Source organism: Pimephales promelas, chromosome 2, assembly GCF_988280905.1.
Source record: "Pimephales promelas chromosome 2, fPimPro1.hap1.1, whole genome shotgun sequence".
NCBI lineage: Eukaryota > Metazoa > Chordata > Actinopteri > Cypriniformes > Leuciscidae > Pimephales > Pimephales promelas.
In genome coordinates, this window is record NC_142770.1 from 35,287,814 (window position 1) to 35,303,952 (window position 16,139).

Sequence of the window (16,139 nt, forward strand, 5' to 3'; positions counted from 1 at the left end):
AGGCTGTTTTGGGTAATTTTTCACTGCTTTTGCACTTATGAATGTAACACTTTTACTCATTGGACTGATCTGTTAATTTATGTTTTCATAGAACATGTTACATCTGAGGAATCCATGGATGTGTCGGTAGGTAAGTAAATTGTTGTGTCCAGTCCCCTCCCTCAGGTGGAGCTACACAAATTACTTGCTCACTAAGTGGAAACAGGCACACTAAATTAGAAATTTAAAGCATACACAGAGTTTATGATTTCTAAGTTTGATTGTTTTGTTTTAGTTTGTTTTTTCACCTTACTTTCAGTAGCAGTGCCAGACACCATTTTAAAACCCTCAGCAACACCAGCAACCATTGACATCCCTGCAGTGACTGAGACTGCATCACCAGAAGCTGCTGCTTTAGGACCAACAACCCTGTTGGAATATTTGTCACCAGTAAAGCCATGGGAAAGGGACTGGCATCCAGTGCAAGACAAACTGTTAAAATTATTATTGTTGAAATTTAATTTGCATGCATTTGCATTCAAGCACTATTGTTTGACTATTTAACTTTTTTTTATAGCTTGATTACGTGCTGGACGTCAATCGGCCTGGGGCTGAAATTATTGTCAAGGAGGGGAAATTGTGTCTCATTAGAGAGGAGTTTTGGAGCTTGGGTTTGCTGAGGGATATGGATTCCCATGTAAGCAGTCTGCATTTGGAAAGCTATATTTGTATTTATTTATACATTCACTAATGAGTAACTAATTTAATCATTTCTTCCAGATTGGAAACGCCTGCATGCAACTTATTAGTGAAATGGCTCGGGATATTGTATGTATAGAAAATATCACAATGTTAACTGTCAAACACTATACATGTGTCTGAATCAACCTACATTTTTGCTTGCTTTCTTTTTCCATAGGGCAAAGATATAGAGAGCTTTTTTGTTGTTCCTACTTGGAAGGAAACCCCAAACATTGTTACAGCATTACCGGTAAGTGTAAATAGTGAGTGGGAGGTAAAAACTATAAAAAGGCATCATTTCTTATTTCAAAAATTTCGTACTTTCTAAAATCAATTTTAGGAGGATGCGGATATGAAAGACTTGCTAGTCTTCCCAGCATGGACAAAAGCTAATGGCCCTGACCACTACGTTGTCTGTGTAAGGAATTATTTCTTACTAGATATTGAATATCGTATACATATGTTTATTACAGCGTAATTGGTGTGTTTCTAAAACTAAACTAATCATCAATGCTTCTTCCAAGAACTTTAAAATGAAATCCTTTTACACCTTAACACATTATAGATTATGAGGCCACTTCGAAGGGAGAATGTCTTTTTAGACTCTCATTACGCAGAGCACGAATCCGGCTTTGGAGATGAGGAATACAGATCAATTTTTAGGTCCATCTATAAATTTAGACATGCAGTGTCAGCCTCTAATTTTGGCTATGTTCATATAGCCATTTCTAGCTTTTGTTCTGCTATAAAATTAGCTTTGTTCAAAGTTTAAAGGCTATGTTTTCTTGCCTTTACTATAATTTTTGGCTATGTTCTTCTAGCCATTTCTTGCATGTTTTGGCTACGTTCATTTAGCCTTTGTGCATGGTGTGTTTGTTCTCAGGTTACAGATGAACTGTCATTTAAATTTGATTAATCATATTCAAGCACATTCATTTTCTACAGACAAATTGCCAACCAAATTGATCCGGGGATCTGGACAGAAATGACTGGAAAGGATTTTTCGGTGATAATTCTACTGCAAAACGTATTTTTTTTTATTTTATCTATTATTAAATTCTAAACTGACTTTTTCTCCTTTTCTCAATCATAGGCTTTGCCACGTCAGACAAGAGGGAATGACTGTGGTGTTTTTGTGCTGATGGTAGGGTCTTTAATTTGTTTATATGTAAGGTCTAGTCAACAGTGTTAACAACAGCTTTTCTCCTGTATTTCAGTACACCCTCTCAATGGTCTGTGACATCGATTTCGATTTCCAGGAGGTAAGTTAATTAAAGAACATTTATGTTTATGTTTATTTACTTTAAGTTTATTGGGTAAAAGTAGAAAAAAAGTATGACCTTTAACTGGGCATTTCTTTCAGGTTGACATGCCCATGATTAGAAAATGGTGGTGCCTTGTGCTAATGGAACGATTTCAAATTGATGGGTATGTCAAGAAGTATTGTACATTTTGGTAAAATATTATTCAGAGGTTCCATATACAAGTTAAATCTGTCATATTACTTTTGAAAAAAAAATTTCAATACATTTTAACAAAACACCCTTAATAACTCTCTTAAAGTGATAATCCACTTTTTTTGGAAATAGGCTCATTTTACCACTCCCCCAGAGTTAAACAGTTGAGTTTTACCGTTTTCGAATCCATTCAGCCGATTTTCTGATATTTAGTTGAATATCAGTAACCAGACAGTTTCTGGTCTCATTGACTTCCATAATATCCCTACTAAATATCAGAAGAAACCGAAGAAACACTGGTGAACTGCATTGTGACTTCAAAGGAAACTGAGCAGCATTTAGTGGTACTGAAATGGGCCTTTTTCACCATTTAAAGATTAGCATTCCTAAATGACTCACCCAGGGCTGTGATCATTGTCAACTTCAACATTGTCAATTGATTATCCAACATGCTCTTAGCTATATTTTTAATGGTTCTGCCAATTATTCAATATATAAAACAACACTTTTTGTTTGCCCACAGGATGTTCTCAATGGGAAACCATCAAAGTGGTTCCCCCTAAAGCCACGTGTGCCTGTCTACATGGACAGTGAGCAGCAGTGTGCCATTCTTTTTCAATACCTCAAAGCTCTGCTGGATAATTCTAAAACTCAACTAAACTTCACAGATGAAGTGGAGTTCATTTGTAGTTTTCTTTTTCCTGAGGTATGCCCGAACATGTTTGTCAATTGGATTGTTTCTATTATTGCCATATGCAATGTATGTTAATTAATTGATTTATTTTTTTTATATGGACAGGCCATCATTCATGGCCTATGTGAGATGCAGGCATTATCCTGGCAGGAGGCTGAGGAGGTGTTCCTCCGTGGCCCTACTTATCACCCTAGGTATGCTTGTAATTTGCATTTGCATAAAAAAAATTTTTTTTACACAATATTTTTAACAATGGCATTCATCTCTCATTTTAGTGAAGTCAAGGAATTTGACAGAGCGATTGCAAAAAGAATGAGAAAAGAAGGAACATTCGCCTACCAGAAAGTAATTATTTTACCTTATGTATTTATATCACATTTTACGTTTATTCATTTATCAGATGCTTTTATCCAAAGCGACTTATCAAGTTTTTTTAATGCAATTGAAGATGAAAAGTAAAGTCACTAACACTAAGTCTTTCTTCCTTTTTTTTACAGGAAGATGATGATTAGGTGATAAATAAAGTTATGCTGTTGAAATAAAGTTATGCTTAAGTTAAAGCTATGTTTATTGGTGTTTTGTCTTTTCTTATTTGAGTTTTGCTTCAAATTCAAAATATCAAAAAAAGTTTTAGTAATGTTAGCATGGTATAATGTTAATCAGACCATTACAGGTTGAACTGAAAGAATATATATATATATATATATATATATATATATGTGTGTGTATATATATATATATATATATATATATATATATTACATAATATTTTTTAGAAGATAGTTCAATCTGTAATTGTATCCCTGCCATCAGTAATTTCACCCATGCTCAAAAAATAACTAGCCTACTGGGTAATTTGATAGTAAGAGAACAGAATACAATGAGGTTTTTTTTATGGCACATGCATTAAGCATAGAACGGAAATATTTATTTGGATAACTTTAGATAAAACGAGACCGTAATATTGCATCTTAGTGCGCTGTTTCGAAAAACGAGGGGTCTGAGAACGCGGGACTCTGTGTGCGGGTCTTATACGATCTTCCGAACAGTAGGGGGCGCTGTCTCGAAAAATCGAGGGGTCTGAGAATGCGGGACTCTGGGTGGGGGACTGTGGATGCAGGTCTCCGAGTCTGCAGCTTCATAATATGGGCTCTATGCACGGCGTTATTTCCGGTGAAGGATTAAGGATGCTCGATAACTTCCGCCGATCATAGAGTCCAATGCAATACCGAGAATTAATATTGAATTTTATACTCCATGGTTATACTAATGAAACGTTAGTCACAAAAACAGATAAAACAGACACCCCTCGTTGTGTTTATGCTTCTTTTTAAAATTATATTAAATAAACATAACTATATATAAAATTACATCTAGACGTATGTACGTTTCGTTTCAAAGACGGGAGGACAGTAAATATTGAAGACCTTGCCATAATCCCGTTTTCTCCGGTTTTCCTCCGCTTTAATCTCCACAACCGGAAATGGACGAGCATCCTTACGTCAAATGCGGAACTTATGCGTGCATATAGCCCATTGAAGAGGACAACGCAGAGGTGCGCCGCCACGACATGGACAGAGCAAGATACTGCCAGAAAAGATCTTACTTCTTGGTGGTAAGTTTATTAGTTTAAGTGATTAGTATAATTGGCTTTATTCTCACTTTGGGTTTAGAAAATATTTTCAGAAGTTGATGACGATGTTCTGTGGTTTACTGGCGTTTCTGTTAATTTGACACTAAAGCGAGTTAACGTCTATCCATTGACGTCTATCAACTTAATGTTATAGATCTAGACAGTGACATAAAACAACTATAAAAACATTGCACACTGTGTTTGAAGAAAAAAAGGTTACTGGTGATTACACGACAGGCTTGATTGTCCCCAAGTAACTTCTTGTGTTTTAAATATTATAATATATTTTAAGCTCTAATAAAACTTACACATTTGTGATATTTAATTCATAGTAAAATCTAATTAATTATTAGTAGGCTGTCAGTTTTCATGTCAATTCGATAAATAAATTAAGTTGTAATCACCAACTATAAGCTTTCATAAAACCAATTATTAAATATCTTGCACTGAGAAATTAAAACGATGTTAAATAATGAAATAAGATATTTTATATTTAATATTTAGCCTAGCCAAGGAATTTGCACATTGCAAAGACATTTTTTTTATTAAACCTGTGAGTAGATGAGGTCAAGTCGAGTAAGTAGTAGTTGATCCTCTTGATTTGTAACTTTTTGTTGGTGAAAAACAACAAAAACAGTCAATAGTGTGTCATGTAGCAGCTAAGTAGCTAAGTGACCTATTATATATTAACACGTATTTGAAAAATTGTGTCCCCCGCATGAATATGTATTTTGCCTGATTATGCATTGAATTATGCAATCGCATAATCGTGTTTTTCTCGAGGGACTGATTTATATGATTTTATGTGTGGTATTCAGCTTTTTTACATTTAATCAAGTCGTTATCAGCTGTCACCAACTTGTAACTTTCAATAGAATGTTCTGTCTTTATTAATAATGAATAATTACTTTAATAATAGCGTGGAAGTTACAGTAATGGTTCATTAAATATGTTTCACCATTTAAACAAAATACAAATTATATATGAAGAACACAAACTAGTGTTTGTTCTGCCCTAACTTTGTATAACATGCAACTTTATTTTTTCTTGTAGAGCTTCCAGGGATATTATCATCTCTCAAAGAGGTCCTGGAGTCCATGAAACGAGGTTCATTCAGCTCAAGCCCAAGATCATCTGAGCTGTGTCTTCCTGAAACCTCAGAAATGGTAAGAAAATTCTTTATGATAAAGAAAAATCCTATTTGTTATAATAATTATATCTGACTTTTTGTGCATTAATACTTCAGTAAGTGTTCTGAATTAAGTAACAAAGTGACAGCTTTTTATTAGAATTATAAATGAACAAGTTTATACTAATGCTTGTTTTTTTTATTCTTTCCAGATTTCCCTCGGTGGTTCTGATGTCCCCAAAAGAGTCTATGACAGACTGAACAAGTCACGAACTTCTCTTTTTACTCACGACTTGGCCACTTTACTTTTTGCTATTGTATTTCACTTTGTTTGACTTAAAGGATTAGTTCACTTAAAAAAAACAAACTTTTGCTGATAACTTACCCACCCCCATGCCAAGATATCCATGTCATTCTTTCTTCAGTTGAAAAGAAATTAAGGTTTTTGATGAAAACATTTCAGGATTTTCTCCATATGGACTTCATTGGGAACCAAACGGTTCAAGGTCCAAAAGACAGTTTCTGTGCAAACTGTTCAAAGGGCTTTAAACGATTCCAGACGATGAATAAGGGTCTTATCAAGCGAAACGATCGGTCATTTAAAAAAAAAAAAAACAACGTTTAAGTTTTATAAGCTCAAATGGTCGTCTTGCTCTGTTCTGTTATGCATGTTCATGACTCTCCTGTTCGAACTTGTTCATCAAAATTAACAAATGCACAAGACTCTCGCAATTGAGCCAATTCTCATGCTTTTACGACAAATTGACTGTTAGCCATTGGACCTTCAACCGTTTGGTTCCCATTGAAGTCCATTATATGGAGAAAAATCCTGGAATGTTTTCATCAAAAACCTTAATTTCTTTTCAACTGAAGAAAGAAAGACATGGACATCTTGGAAGACATGGGGGTGAGTAAATTATCAGCAAAAGTTTTTTTTTTTTAAAGTGAACTACTTTCAGTTAGTTTATTTATTTATTTATTTTTTGTTCTGTTTAATACATCTGCAAATCAATGTATTTTATGTTAATGTATTTTGTTTAGTTTTCATAATGCTTTACTGATGTAGTGCATTAAAGTTTATCTTTCAAAGAGTGTTTGTGTGTTTTGTAGAAATATTTTTTACTGGGTTTTGTTGAATTAAAATGTTTAACTGTATTTTTAATACATTACATTATATTATTTTTATATTAAATGGTTTTTGGAAAAAATATATTTTTAATATGTTAATAGTGGGTCTTATAGTGTTCTACTAATACATTATTAATAAGCTGAAATTATATTTAAAATATACTCAGAACGCATTAATGTGAAGCTAAAAATATACTAATGCTGTATTTCTAAAGTCGATTTAAATTGTATTAAAATACACTTTAAATAAGTGCTATTATATTACATTAAATGTACTTAAAATGGTTCCATTTTAGCACAATTTAGTATAATAAAATATATTACTATTACCTTAAAATTGAACTTAAATACATATTAAAGTACACTTAATATACTTGAAGTTGTTTCAATTTAGCACATTTAATACATATTTAATACGGTACACTAAAAATACATTAAGTATATCAAAATAAGTACAATTTAAATATATTTCCTTTTCACCTGGGGAGTTGGACCTATATGTACACCGAGAGTGTATATATGTACACTGGGGATTTTGCTGTGTACCATTGACTCTGGATCAAGTGCATACTTATCCTCCTTGACCTTAGTGCTGCCTCGACACTATTGATCATGGCATTCTTATTGATCGCCTGGAAAATAGGACTTTGTCGGACTACAAGGCCCTGTCTTACGCTGGTTTAAATCATACCTGACAGGGAGAACATTCTCTGTTAAACTAGGTGCTAATTCTTCCCCTTCAGTGGATATTAAATATGGTGTCCCTCAAGGATCAGTTCTTGGTCCCCTGTTATTCTCCCTATACATGCTGCCCCTTGTCTTGCAAATTCTGTGTGGATGAGGAGGGGTGTTTTAAACAGTCTTCATACAACATGTGTTTTTCTGATGGTTGTTTGTAATTGTGTAAGAGTAGGGAGAAAAAAAAAAAAAAAACGAGGGGTCTGAGGATGCGGGACTCTGGGTGGGGGACTGTAGATGCAGGTCTCCGAGTCTGCAGCTTCACACTCGCTCTGGTTGTGCAGGAACACACTACTGACTCTTTCTCTCTACGGCTCTGGTGAACGGTTGAGGAGCCGACCAATCAAAAGTTCTCAGCATGCTCCTCTCATGAATATGATTAAATACTTGCTAACTACATTACTAATTCATATATACACTAACTTACATTACATATATATATATATATATATAAGTTAAGTTAGTGTCTCTGCTTTTCTTTTAACATTTGATGCATATTGTTTGTCATATATGCCAATATACATTAAATGTCAAAAAGAAAAGCAGACTTCAGTTTGTCACCAGCGCACAGAAAGCGTGTAGCTTGAGTAGGATCAAATTAATGTTCTTTCCTAAATTGGCATTTCTGGTTATTATGAAATGATGATTGGGATGACGAGCTGAAACTGAACAGTGATCATATCACCTCTCTGATCTAATAACCAGTAATATAATTTCACATTGATCAATCTGTCCAAGTATAATTTGCTGCATCCTGCGGTGGATATCTTTTTTATTTTTTATTTTTCTATTTTTTTATTTTTTTTTATTATTGCAGAACTTATACAAAAATACCAACACAGGGAAGTAAGGTAAGGTGTACAAACAAACAAACAATAGTACCTAACAGAAAATAAGCATCCTGGGTATGCATACATCAAATAATGTAATACATAAAAAAAAAAAGAAAAGCATAATTTTAAGGCCAAGTCATGTCTTTGAATAAATCATCAAAATACATCAAAAATTGTTCACTTTTCTTGTTATTTATAAGTCTAAGGGACGAAATAAAAGAGTCAAAATCAGCAAGAAAGAGAGGAAAGCTCAAAGGAGATTTAAGCCATTTTTGCTTATGGATGAAGAATTTTGCATACAAGATAAAGAAGTTAACAACATACTCAAGGGAAAGCAACTTTGGATTTTCATAATAAAAAATAACCTCTTTGAGAGTGAAGGTGTGGGTCGTATTTGTAGGGCTAAAAACAAAAGAACTTAATTTATTCCAAAATCTATTGGTTACATTACATTCACAAAATAAATGGGCAGTTGTTTCCTCAACAAAACCACAGAAGGAGCAAGTATTATCAATATCAGAATATTTAGAAATAGAAGAGTTAACAGGGTAGATCTTATGAAGGATCTTATAATGAATTTCTTTAACTTTGTTGGACACACAAAATTTACTAGGCAAAAGCCAGGCCTTCTTCCAATTTACGTTTGTTACAAGGGAACCCCAGTAGAATTTACCCCTAGGGGTAATCTTTCTTTTCATTTGAAAAATGTTACGAATATGTCTGTTGTTACATTTTCGATCTAAAAATTCAATACCACCCAAGCGTAAAGACGGATACACAATGTTACCTTTATTGAAGCTAAGGTGATTTTTAACTAATTGGATTAAGCCTGCTGGTATAGCTTTTATCAAGGTATTATATTCCTTTGGTGGAACAGGAAAGTTATGAAGATTCAAAAATTGCTCATAAGATAGAATATTACCAAAATCATCAAAGACTGATAGAATGCAGTTAAAGTTATTATTAAACCATCTATGAAAGAAAAGAGACTTATTTCTAACGGTTATATACATATTGTTCCAAAGGAGAACTTTGTGGGGCGAAAAGCTATGGACAAAACACAATTTCCATGAGAGAAGGCATTGTTGATGAAAGTTAGATAAGGAAATGGGTAACTTACCAGGCAAAAAGTTACACTTTAATAGGAAAGATAGGCCACCAAGTTTGTTAAAGATATTATTAGGAATGAAAAACCATAACGATACTGGATTCGCAAGGCATCTTTTCAGCCAGTTTACTTTAAATGTGTTTATAGTATCGGCAAAGTCCAAAAAGTCAAGGCCACCTTCACCTCTGGAATTGGAGAGTACTTCTCTTTTTAATTTGTGAGGTTTATTTTTCCAGATGAAATCCAAAAATATTTTGTTAATTCCTTTTATAGCTTTATCATTGATAAACAAAGAGAGAGCAGGGTACACAAAGCGAGAGAGCCCTTCGACCTTAGATAAAAGAACTCTACCGTATAATGAAAGATCTCTTTGAAGCCAAATGTTAAAAATGTTTTTAGTTTTTATAATTTTATCAGAAAAGTTTAAATGATGTCTAGTAATTGGATTTTTAGTGATATGAATACCTAGATATTTAACACTGTTTTTAACTGGGATACCTTCCAAAGATGACTCATCTATATCATGAATTGAGATAATTTCACATTTCGAAATATTGAGTTTTAGACCAGAGGCAGATGAAAACTGATCTATCATTTCCAAAGCATTAGATAACTGTTTTTTATCCTTCAAGAATAGTGTGGTATCGTCGGCTAGCTGTGCTATTTTAAGCTCCCTATCAAAAATAGATATTCCTAACAGCGTTTCATTTTGGTTAATCCTTAGACAAAGTAATTCTGTGGCCAAAAGAAATAAAAATGGGGAGATAGGACATCCCTGTCTGACTCCACGATGGATGTCAAACCTTTTGGATGTATCAAAGTTAACAATCACTGAACTGTTAATATTTCTATAAAACATGGTTACAATATCAATAAAAGATTTGCCGAATCCAAATAACTCTAAAGTACGGAAAATAAAATTGTGTTCTAAGGAATCAAACGCTTTGTAAAAATCAAGAAAAAGTATGAGACCGTCTGATTGAATTAGATTAGAATAATCCAACAAATCTAATACTAACCTTATATTATTAGATATGTGACGGCCTTTCATGAATCCCGATTGAGATTCAGAAATAATGTGATCTAGACCAGTTCTTAATCTTTTAGCGTAAACAGAGGCTAATAATTTATAATCTAATGTTAACAAAGTGATAGGCCGCCAATTGTCAATTAATAAAGGGTCCTTGTTTGACTTGGGAATAAGGGATATAACTCCCTGTTTCATAGTGGAGGTCATTTCTCCCCGACTGATGCATTCCTTATACATATGAAATAAAGGGATTTTAATAAACTCCCAAAAGTGGAGATAGAACTCTACTGAGAGCCCGTCAATACCAGGGGATTTGCCTTTTTTCATTGAATGCAGAGCTTGCTCAATTTCATTTATTGACAAATCAGTGTCACAAATTTGACTAAACTCACGATCAATAATTGTAATACAGGGTTTAATTATATCAATAAATTTTTCACAGAGGTCATAGTTAAAATTAGAGGTATAAAGATTGCTATAAAATTTGGTAACAAATTTAGATATTTCCCTGGGGTCATTGGAGGTAACTCCATCAATATTAAGTGCTAAAAGAGCTTTCCTCTGACTGTTTCTTTTTTCTAGGGCAAAAAAATAGCTAGTATTCTTTTCCCCCTCTTCAACCCATTTCGCCCGAGACCTTGTATATGCACCTTTAGCCAACTCTAAGTAAGCTCTGTCGAATTCCAGACTTAATTTTTTTATTTCCAGATCCTCTTCTTCTGTAATCTTATCTTTAGCTAGTAACACATTAAGTCTATTAACTAGCTCGGAATCAGATTTATGTTTAATATCTTTAATTTCTTTACTTCTTTTAACTGCAATATATCTAGCTTTGTATTTAAAAAATTCCCAATTTGTTTTATAATCTCTGATTACCCCCGTAAATAATTCTTTGGTAAGATTGATAATAGAATCATTGAATTTTTTGTCTTTTAACAGGGCATTATTAAGTTTCCAGTAGCCCCTCATTCTTGGGCTATCTTTGATGTCACTCAATTTTATAGCAATTAATTTGTGATCAGATAAGGGGGCAGTGATGTGAGAAGCATCTTTTACATAGTTAAGAATAGAAGATGAAATTAGAAAAAAATCAATCCTAGATCTAAAAGACAAACTTTTATTGGACCAAGTAAAATCTTTGGTAGAAGGATTAAAGAATCGCCATGCATCAGTAAGGGAGAGATCGGAGCACAGAGAAATAATTAGATCATTACTCATCCTGCCATCAAGTCTAGGGGGGTATCTATCCAGGTGATCGTCCATACATTCGTTAAAGTCACCCCCCAAAATAAAATAAGCGTTACTATATTTTTTGTGTAACTTTTTGAGGTTATCCACTAGCTGAGAAAACATTACTCTATTGGATCCATGAGAATTGTATCCATATACACAACAAGCTATAAAGGTGGCATTACCTTGTTTTACTACAACACTAACCCATCTGCCTTCATCCGAACATAAAGTTTCTAATACAGACCCTTTAAACTTATGTAACATAATAGCACTCCCAGCTGAGTGACTGCTGCCATGGCTAAAGAAAATTGAATTTCCCCATTGAGTCCTCCAAAATTTAACATCCGTTTCCTCTGAATGAATTTCTTGAAGAAAAATAATATCAGCTGCACTTTTTTTACAAAACAAAAAAATTGCTTTTCTTTTCAGATTGTCCCGCAAACCTCTAACATTCAAAGATACAATCGACAAGGAGTTAAACGTAAACTCCATAACAGGAACACCCAAACAAAATTAAGAAAAAATAACAGAAAAATGATTTTCCTAGATTTAGCTACCTAAATAAGAAGGGAGAGGTGGATAATAACACATAAAGAACATCGTAGTCGAGGTGATAACTAAGGAGATGAATAGAAAGGTAAAAACAATTAAAGAAGAATAAACAGTTACCTTTTTTCTATTGGAACGCAACTTAAAAGTTTTTCCTTTCTTTTTTTTTTTCTTACAGTTTATTTTGTTACTCAAGTATCAAAGTTTTGCATGAGAAAAATTACAAGAGCAAGCAGCATGTTAGCTTACATGACATCAGAGTAGAAGAATTGTTTCCCATCAATCAACCCACATAGCAAACAGATCCGGAACGGATCTGCCGCGGAGGTAAGAACCAGGTCCGGAACGGAGTCCACTTGCACAGCGCAACGGATCCGGAACAGATCCGGATTGCGGATCCAGACTAGATCCGCGGCAGACCCTATCCGGATCCGATCTGGACCCGTTCATTTCGGTCTGAAAACCTTTCAGATCACTCATTCAAAACTAGTAATCTGGCCAAAACTACAAAAATATTTCAAATCTATTGGTGGGCCAACATTAGATAGACTGCCCACTAAACAACATGATGTCCAAAAGATGTCTTTTCAACCTCTGTGTCACAAAAGTCGTCCACTGAGGAGCCAGAATTAAAGTTTTTATGACGTGTTTTTTTTTTACGTGTTCTGCACGTCCGATGTAGACGTTCATCGAACCTTCGTACAAGTTTAAAAACTACGTCAAATGTGGCCATCGTGTTTAAAACTCATGTTTATATCAATGTCATTTCCTTACATTGTTTAGATGAGGTTTAGATGTTGATATGTTTCATTTTAAGAAACCATTGTGGTGATGAGTGTTTGCTTTAGTTGGGCTCTTGGTCCCAATTCATCTTACTTTAACTTTACTTTGGTTGTAGTAGCTGTGTGATTGTATAACACTATTGTTGTTGCACAGAAAGCCAAGAAAAAGTGAGTTGCTTGTTGATTATCCTTGTTAAATCACAAAGTGAGCATTTGATGTTGTGTTTATACTTTAGTCTTTATTTCTGCCATTTATAACCACCTATCTTGTGGAACTGTGTTATTTGTATACCATTAAAATTAGCACTTATTTGAAGGTGAATAAAAAAAAGCTTGTTAAACAATGTTATTAGGAAATTTACCTTATAGTCACACACAGACATCAAGATTTTGCGTATGTATCACAAGAACGGTGACAATAAAAAAAGCTTCATGCTGCAATGCATGATGGGTAGTTTTCAAAGTACAAAAAATCCTTGATTCCCAAGCTTTTTTGTTTTGGTTGTCACCGTTGTTGAGAATCATATGCAAAATCGTGATGTCTGTGTGTGACTATGTGATATATTTGCTCAAAACATTGAGTACACATGATTTTTATTGACCTTCAAATAAGCAACAATTGTAATGGTGCTGGTCCAAATAACGCAGTTCCACAAAATAGGTGGTTATAAACAGCAGATATAAGGACAAAAGTCTACACACATCATTAAAAGCTCGCTTTGTGTTTTTGTCATCATCAACAAGGAGCTGATGACAGCCGATTTTACTTTTTCTTGGCTTTCTATGCAACAACAATAGTGTTATACAAACACACAGTTACAACAACCAAAGAGAAGTTAAAGTAAGAAGAATTGGGACCAAGAGCCCAACTAAAGCAAACACTCATCACCACAATGGTTTCTTAAAATGAAACATATCAACATCTAAACCTCATCTAAACAATGTAAGGAAATTACATTGATATAAACATGAGTTTTAAACACGATGGCCACATTTGACCTAGTTTTTAAACTTGTACGAAGGTTCGATGAACGTCTACATCGGACGTGCAGAACACGTCAAAAAAAGACGTCATAAAAACTTTAATTCTGGCTCCTCAGTGGACGCCTTTTCAGCATCCGACTTTTGTGACAAAGACGTTGAAAAGACATCTTTTGGACATCATGTTGTTTAGTGGGCAGTCTATCTAATGTTGGCCCACCAATAGATTTGAAATATTTTTGTAGTTTTGGCCAGATTACTAGTTTTGAATGAGTGATCTGAAAGGTTTTCAGACCGAAATGAACGGGTCCAGATCGGATCCGGATAGGGTCTGCCGCGGATCTAGTCTGGATCCGCAATCCGGATCTGTTCCGGATCCGTTGCGCTGTGCAAGTGGACTCCGTTCCGGACCTGGTTCTTACCTCCGCGGCAGATCCGTTCCGGATCTGTTTGCTATGTGGGAAGGCAAATGAATTGCGAAAGGTTGCCTTCTTCCCCTCCTCCCTTGCTTTCTTCACGAGAGGCCACAACTTATCCCGCGCAGCTCTATCTTCGGGAGACAGAGGCTCCGAGAGACGCAGTTTATTGTCAATTAGAAACTTGCAACCTTTAGCAGCACTCCAGATGATGTCACGGATGCGACGCTGTGAGAAGAGAATTATGATCGATCTGTTCTTTCCATCCGCCCGCTTCGGACCCAGACGATGAACAACATCGACACTGTCCTGGAGTCCATCTACTCCAGGAGCAATCTTCCCTAAGACGTTGAGGATCACATTTCGAACATCCTCGTTGTCTTTTTCTGCAACGCCGTGCAGCTTCAGAAACCATCGCCAACTGTAACGTCTACACTCCTGTACACTTGCTTTCAGCGATTTGTTTTCCTTTCTCAGTGCGCGAACCTCAGATTCCATTTGACCGAGAGCCTCTTTATGCACTCCAACATCCAAGATAAGCTGTTGCACCGTCGCTGTTAGACTTTTGACTTGTATAGAAGTTGCCTCGGTGGTAGTTTCAATCGCCGAAATCTTCTGGAAATTTTTATCGAGTTTTGAAGCAAGCTCAAGAATAGCCGCCAAGACATCCTCATTTCCATTTCCACTAACGTTAGATTCCGCGCGTTTAGTTTTTTTTGCCGCTGGCTTCTGAGGGGTATCCGCGAGGGATGCGACAACAACCTCATTTTCAAAGCTTGGACACGTGTCAAACCATTGAGATTCAGTATCTTTCTGAGGATTACCAGCACTGCTCGAAGCTGATGCCGAGTCCTCATGCTGAACGACTGCGTCAGATGCGTTGAGCGACATGGTGTCGGAGCGAACTTGTTTCACTTTCTTCTTTCCTTTTTTTCCCATGCATAAAGTAGATAAAGAGCTTAAAACAGAATCATGACTTTTTTCACTTAGTTTTTTCACATTATCACCAGTCCAATTAATGGGTTATATCACCACTTCACCTTTATTTCCCTGAGGCGCAAAGATACACTACCACCTACACTGCCGCCATCTTGGCCCGCCATCGTTACATACTGTATGTTGTCCGCGAGATGAGACGCGGCTGACGTCACTATCCCAGCAAATTCTGTGAAAACCATATCTCGGCGAAAACTGAACGGATCTGAACGCCACAGGGCTCGTTGGAATCATATATTAGCACCAGTAGCGGAGTGGCAATCGGGAGAGTCGGGAGTTTTCCCGGTGGGCCGGTAGTGTTACGAGGCCGCGAGGGCCGGCCCGGTCTGATAAAATGTATTTATTGGAAGTTCGCCATGGCCCAAGCTAAGGGAAGAAAACAATTTTTTTTTTTTACATTTTTTATAACGGAGCATATATTTGCACTAAATGCCTGTCTTTACAGCAAAACGACACCCGTCATAGAACAGCCTCAGTGGCGTAGGTCGTAGGGCGTGAAGTGTTTGAAAGCAGCTTTTTGATGCGCTGAACGCGAGTTCGAATCCGCCTTGCCGAACTCTCTCTTCTCCCTTTTCCAAACACAGATATGTAAAGATGTAAAATGTAAAACCTAACATTAAGGTCTCTAGCGTTATATTTTGCCAACGAACTAAAATTGAAACCATATGGCGTTGCGCCATTATAATAACTGACATTAGAATAGCATCCAGTT

The 16,139-nt window shown here is 35.5% G+C and overlaps 1 protein-coding gene and 1 long non-coding RNA gene across 2 annotated transcripts; both read left to right on the plus strand.

The window, feature by feature from the left end:
* The first annotated feature begins 664 nt into the window (after positions 1–664).
* On the plus strand, positions 665–3,383 carry LOC148997261 (uncharacterized). Its single transcript, XM_089119643.1, has 15 exons — positions 665–676; positions 760–807; positions 899–970; positions 1,061–1,138; positions 1,286–1,383; positions 1,666–1,726; positions 1,814–1,864; positions 1,938–1,982; positions 2,084–2,148; positions 2,284–2,309; positions 2,457–2,521; positions 2,701–2,883; positions 2,977–3,065; positions 3,147–3,216; positions 3,369–3,383. The coding sequence occupies exons 1-15, from the start codon at positions 665–667 to the stop codon at positions 3,381–3,383; spliced, it is 978 nt and encodes a 325-aa protein (XP_088975769.1).
* A 1,025-nt stretch (positions 3,384–4,408) lies between these two features.
* Positions 4,409–6,273, plus strand: LOC120468091 (uncharacterized). Its single transcript, XR_016147115.1, has 3 exons — positions 4,409–4,486; positions 5,558–5,670; positions 5,846–6,273. It is a non-coding gene; the product is annotated as an uncharacterized LOC120468091 (long non-coding RNA).
* The last annotated feature ends 9,866 nt before the right edge of the window (positions 6,274–16,139 follow it).

What these genes read in the sequence shown, in the direction of transcription:
- LOC148997261 (XM_089119643.1), top strand. An exon ending in ACATTGTTACAGCATTACCG is followed by an intron (nt 971 to 1,060) that starts GTAAGTGTAAAT and finishes AATCAATTTTAG; the next exon opens with GAGGATGCGGATATGAAAGA. An exon ending in TGACTGGAAAGGATTTTTCG is followed by an intron (nt 1,727 to 1,813) that starts GTGATAATTCTA and finishes TCTCAATCATAG; the next exon opens with GCTTTGCCACGTCAGACAAG.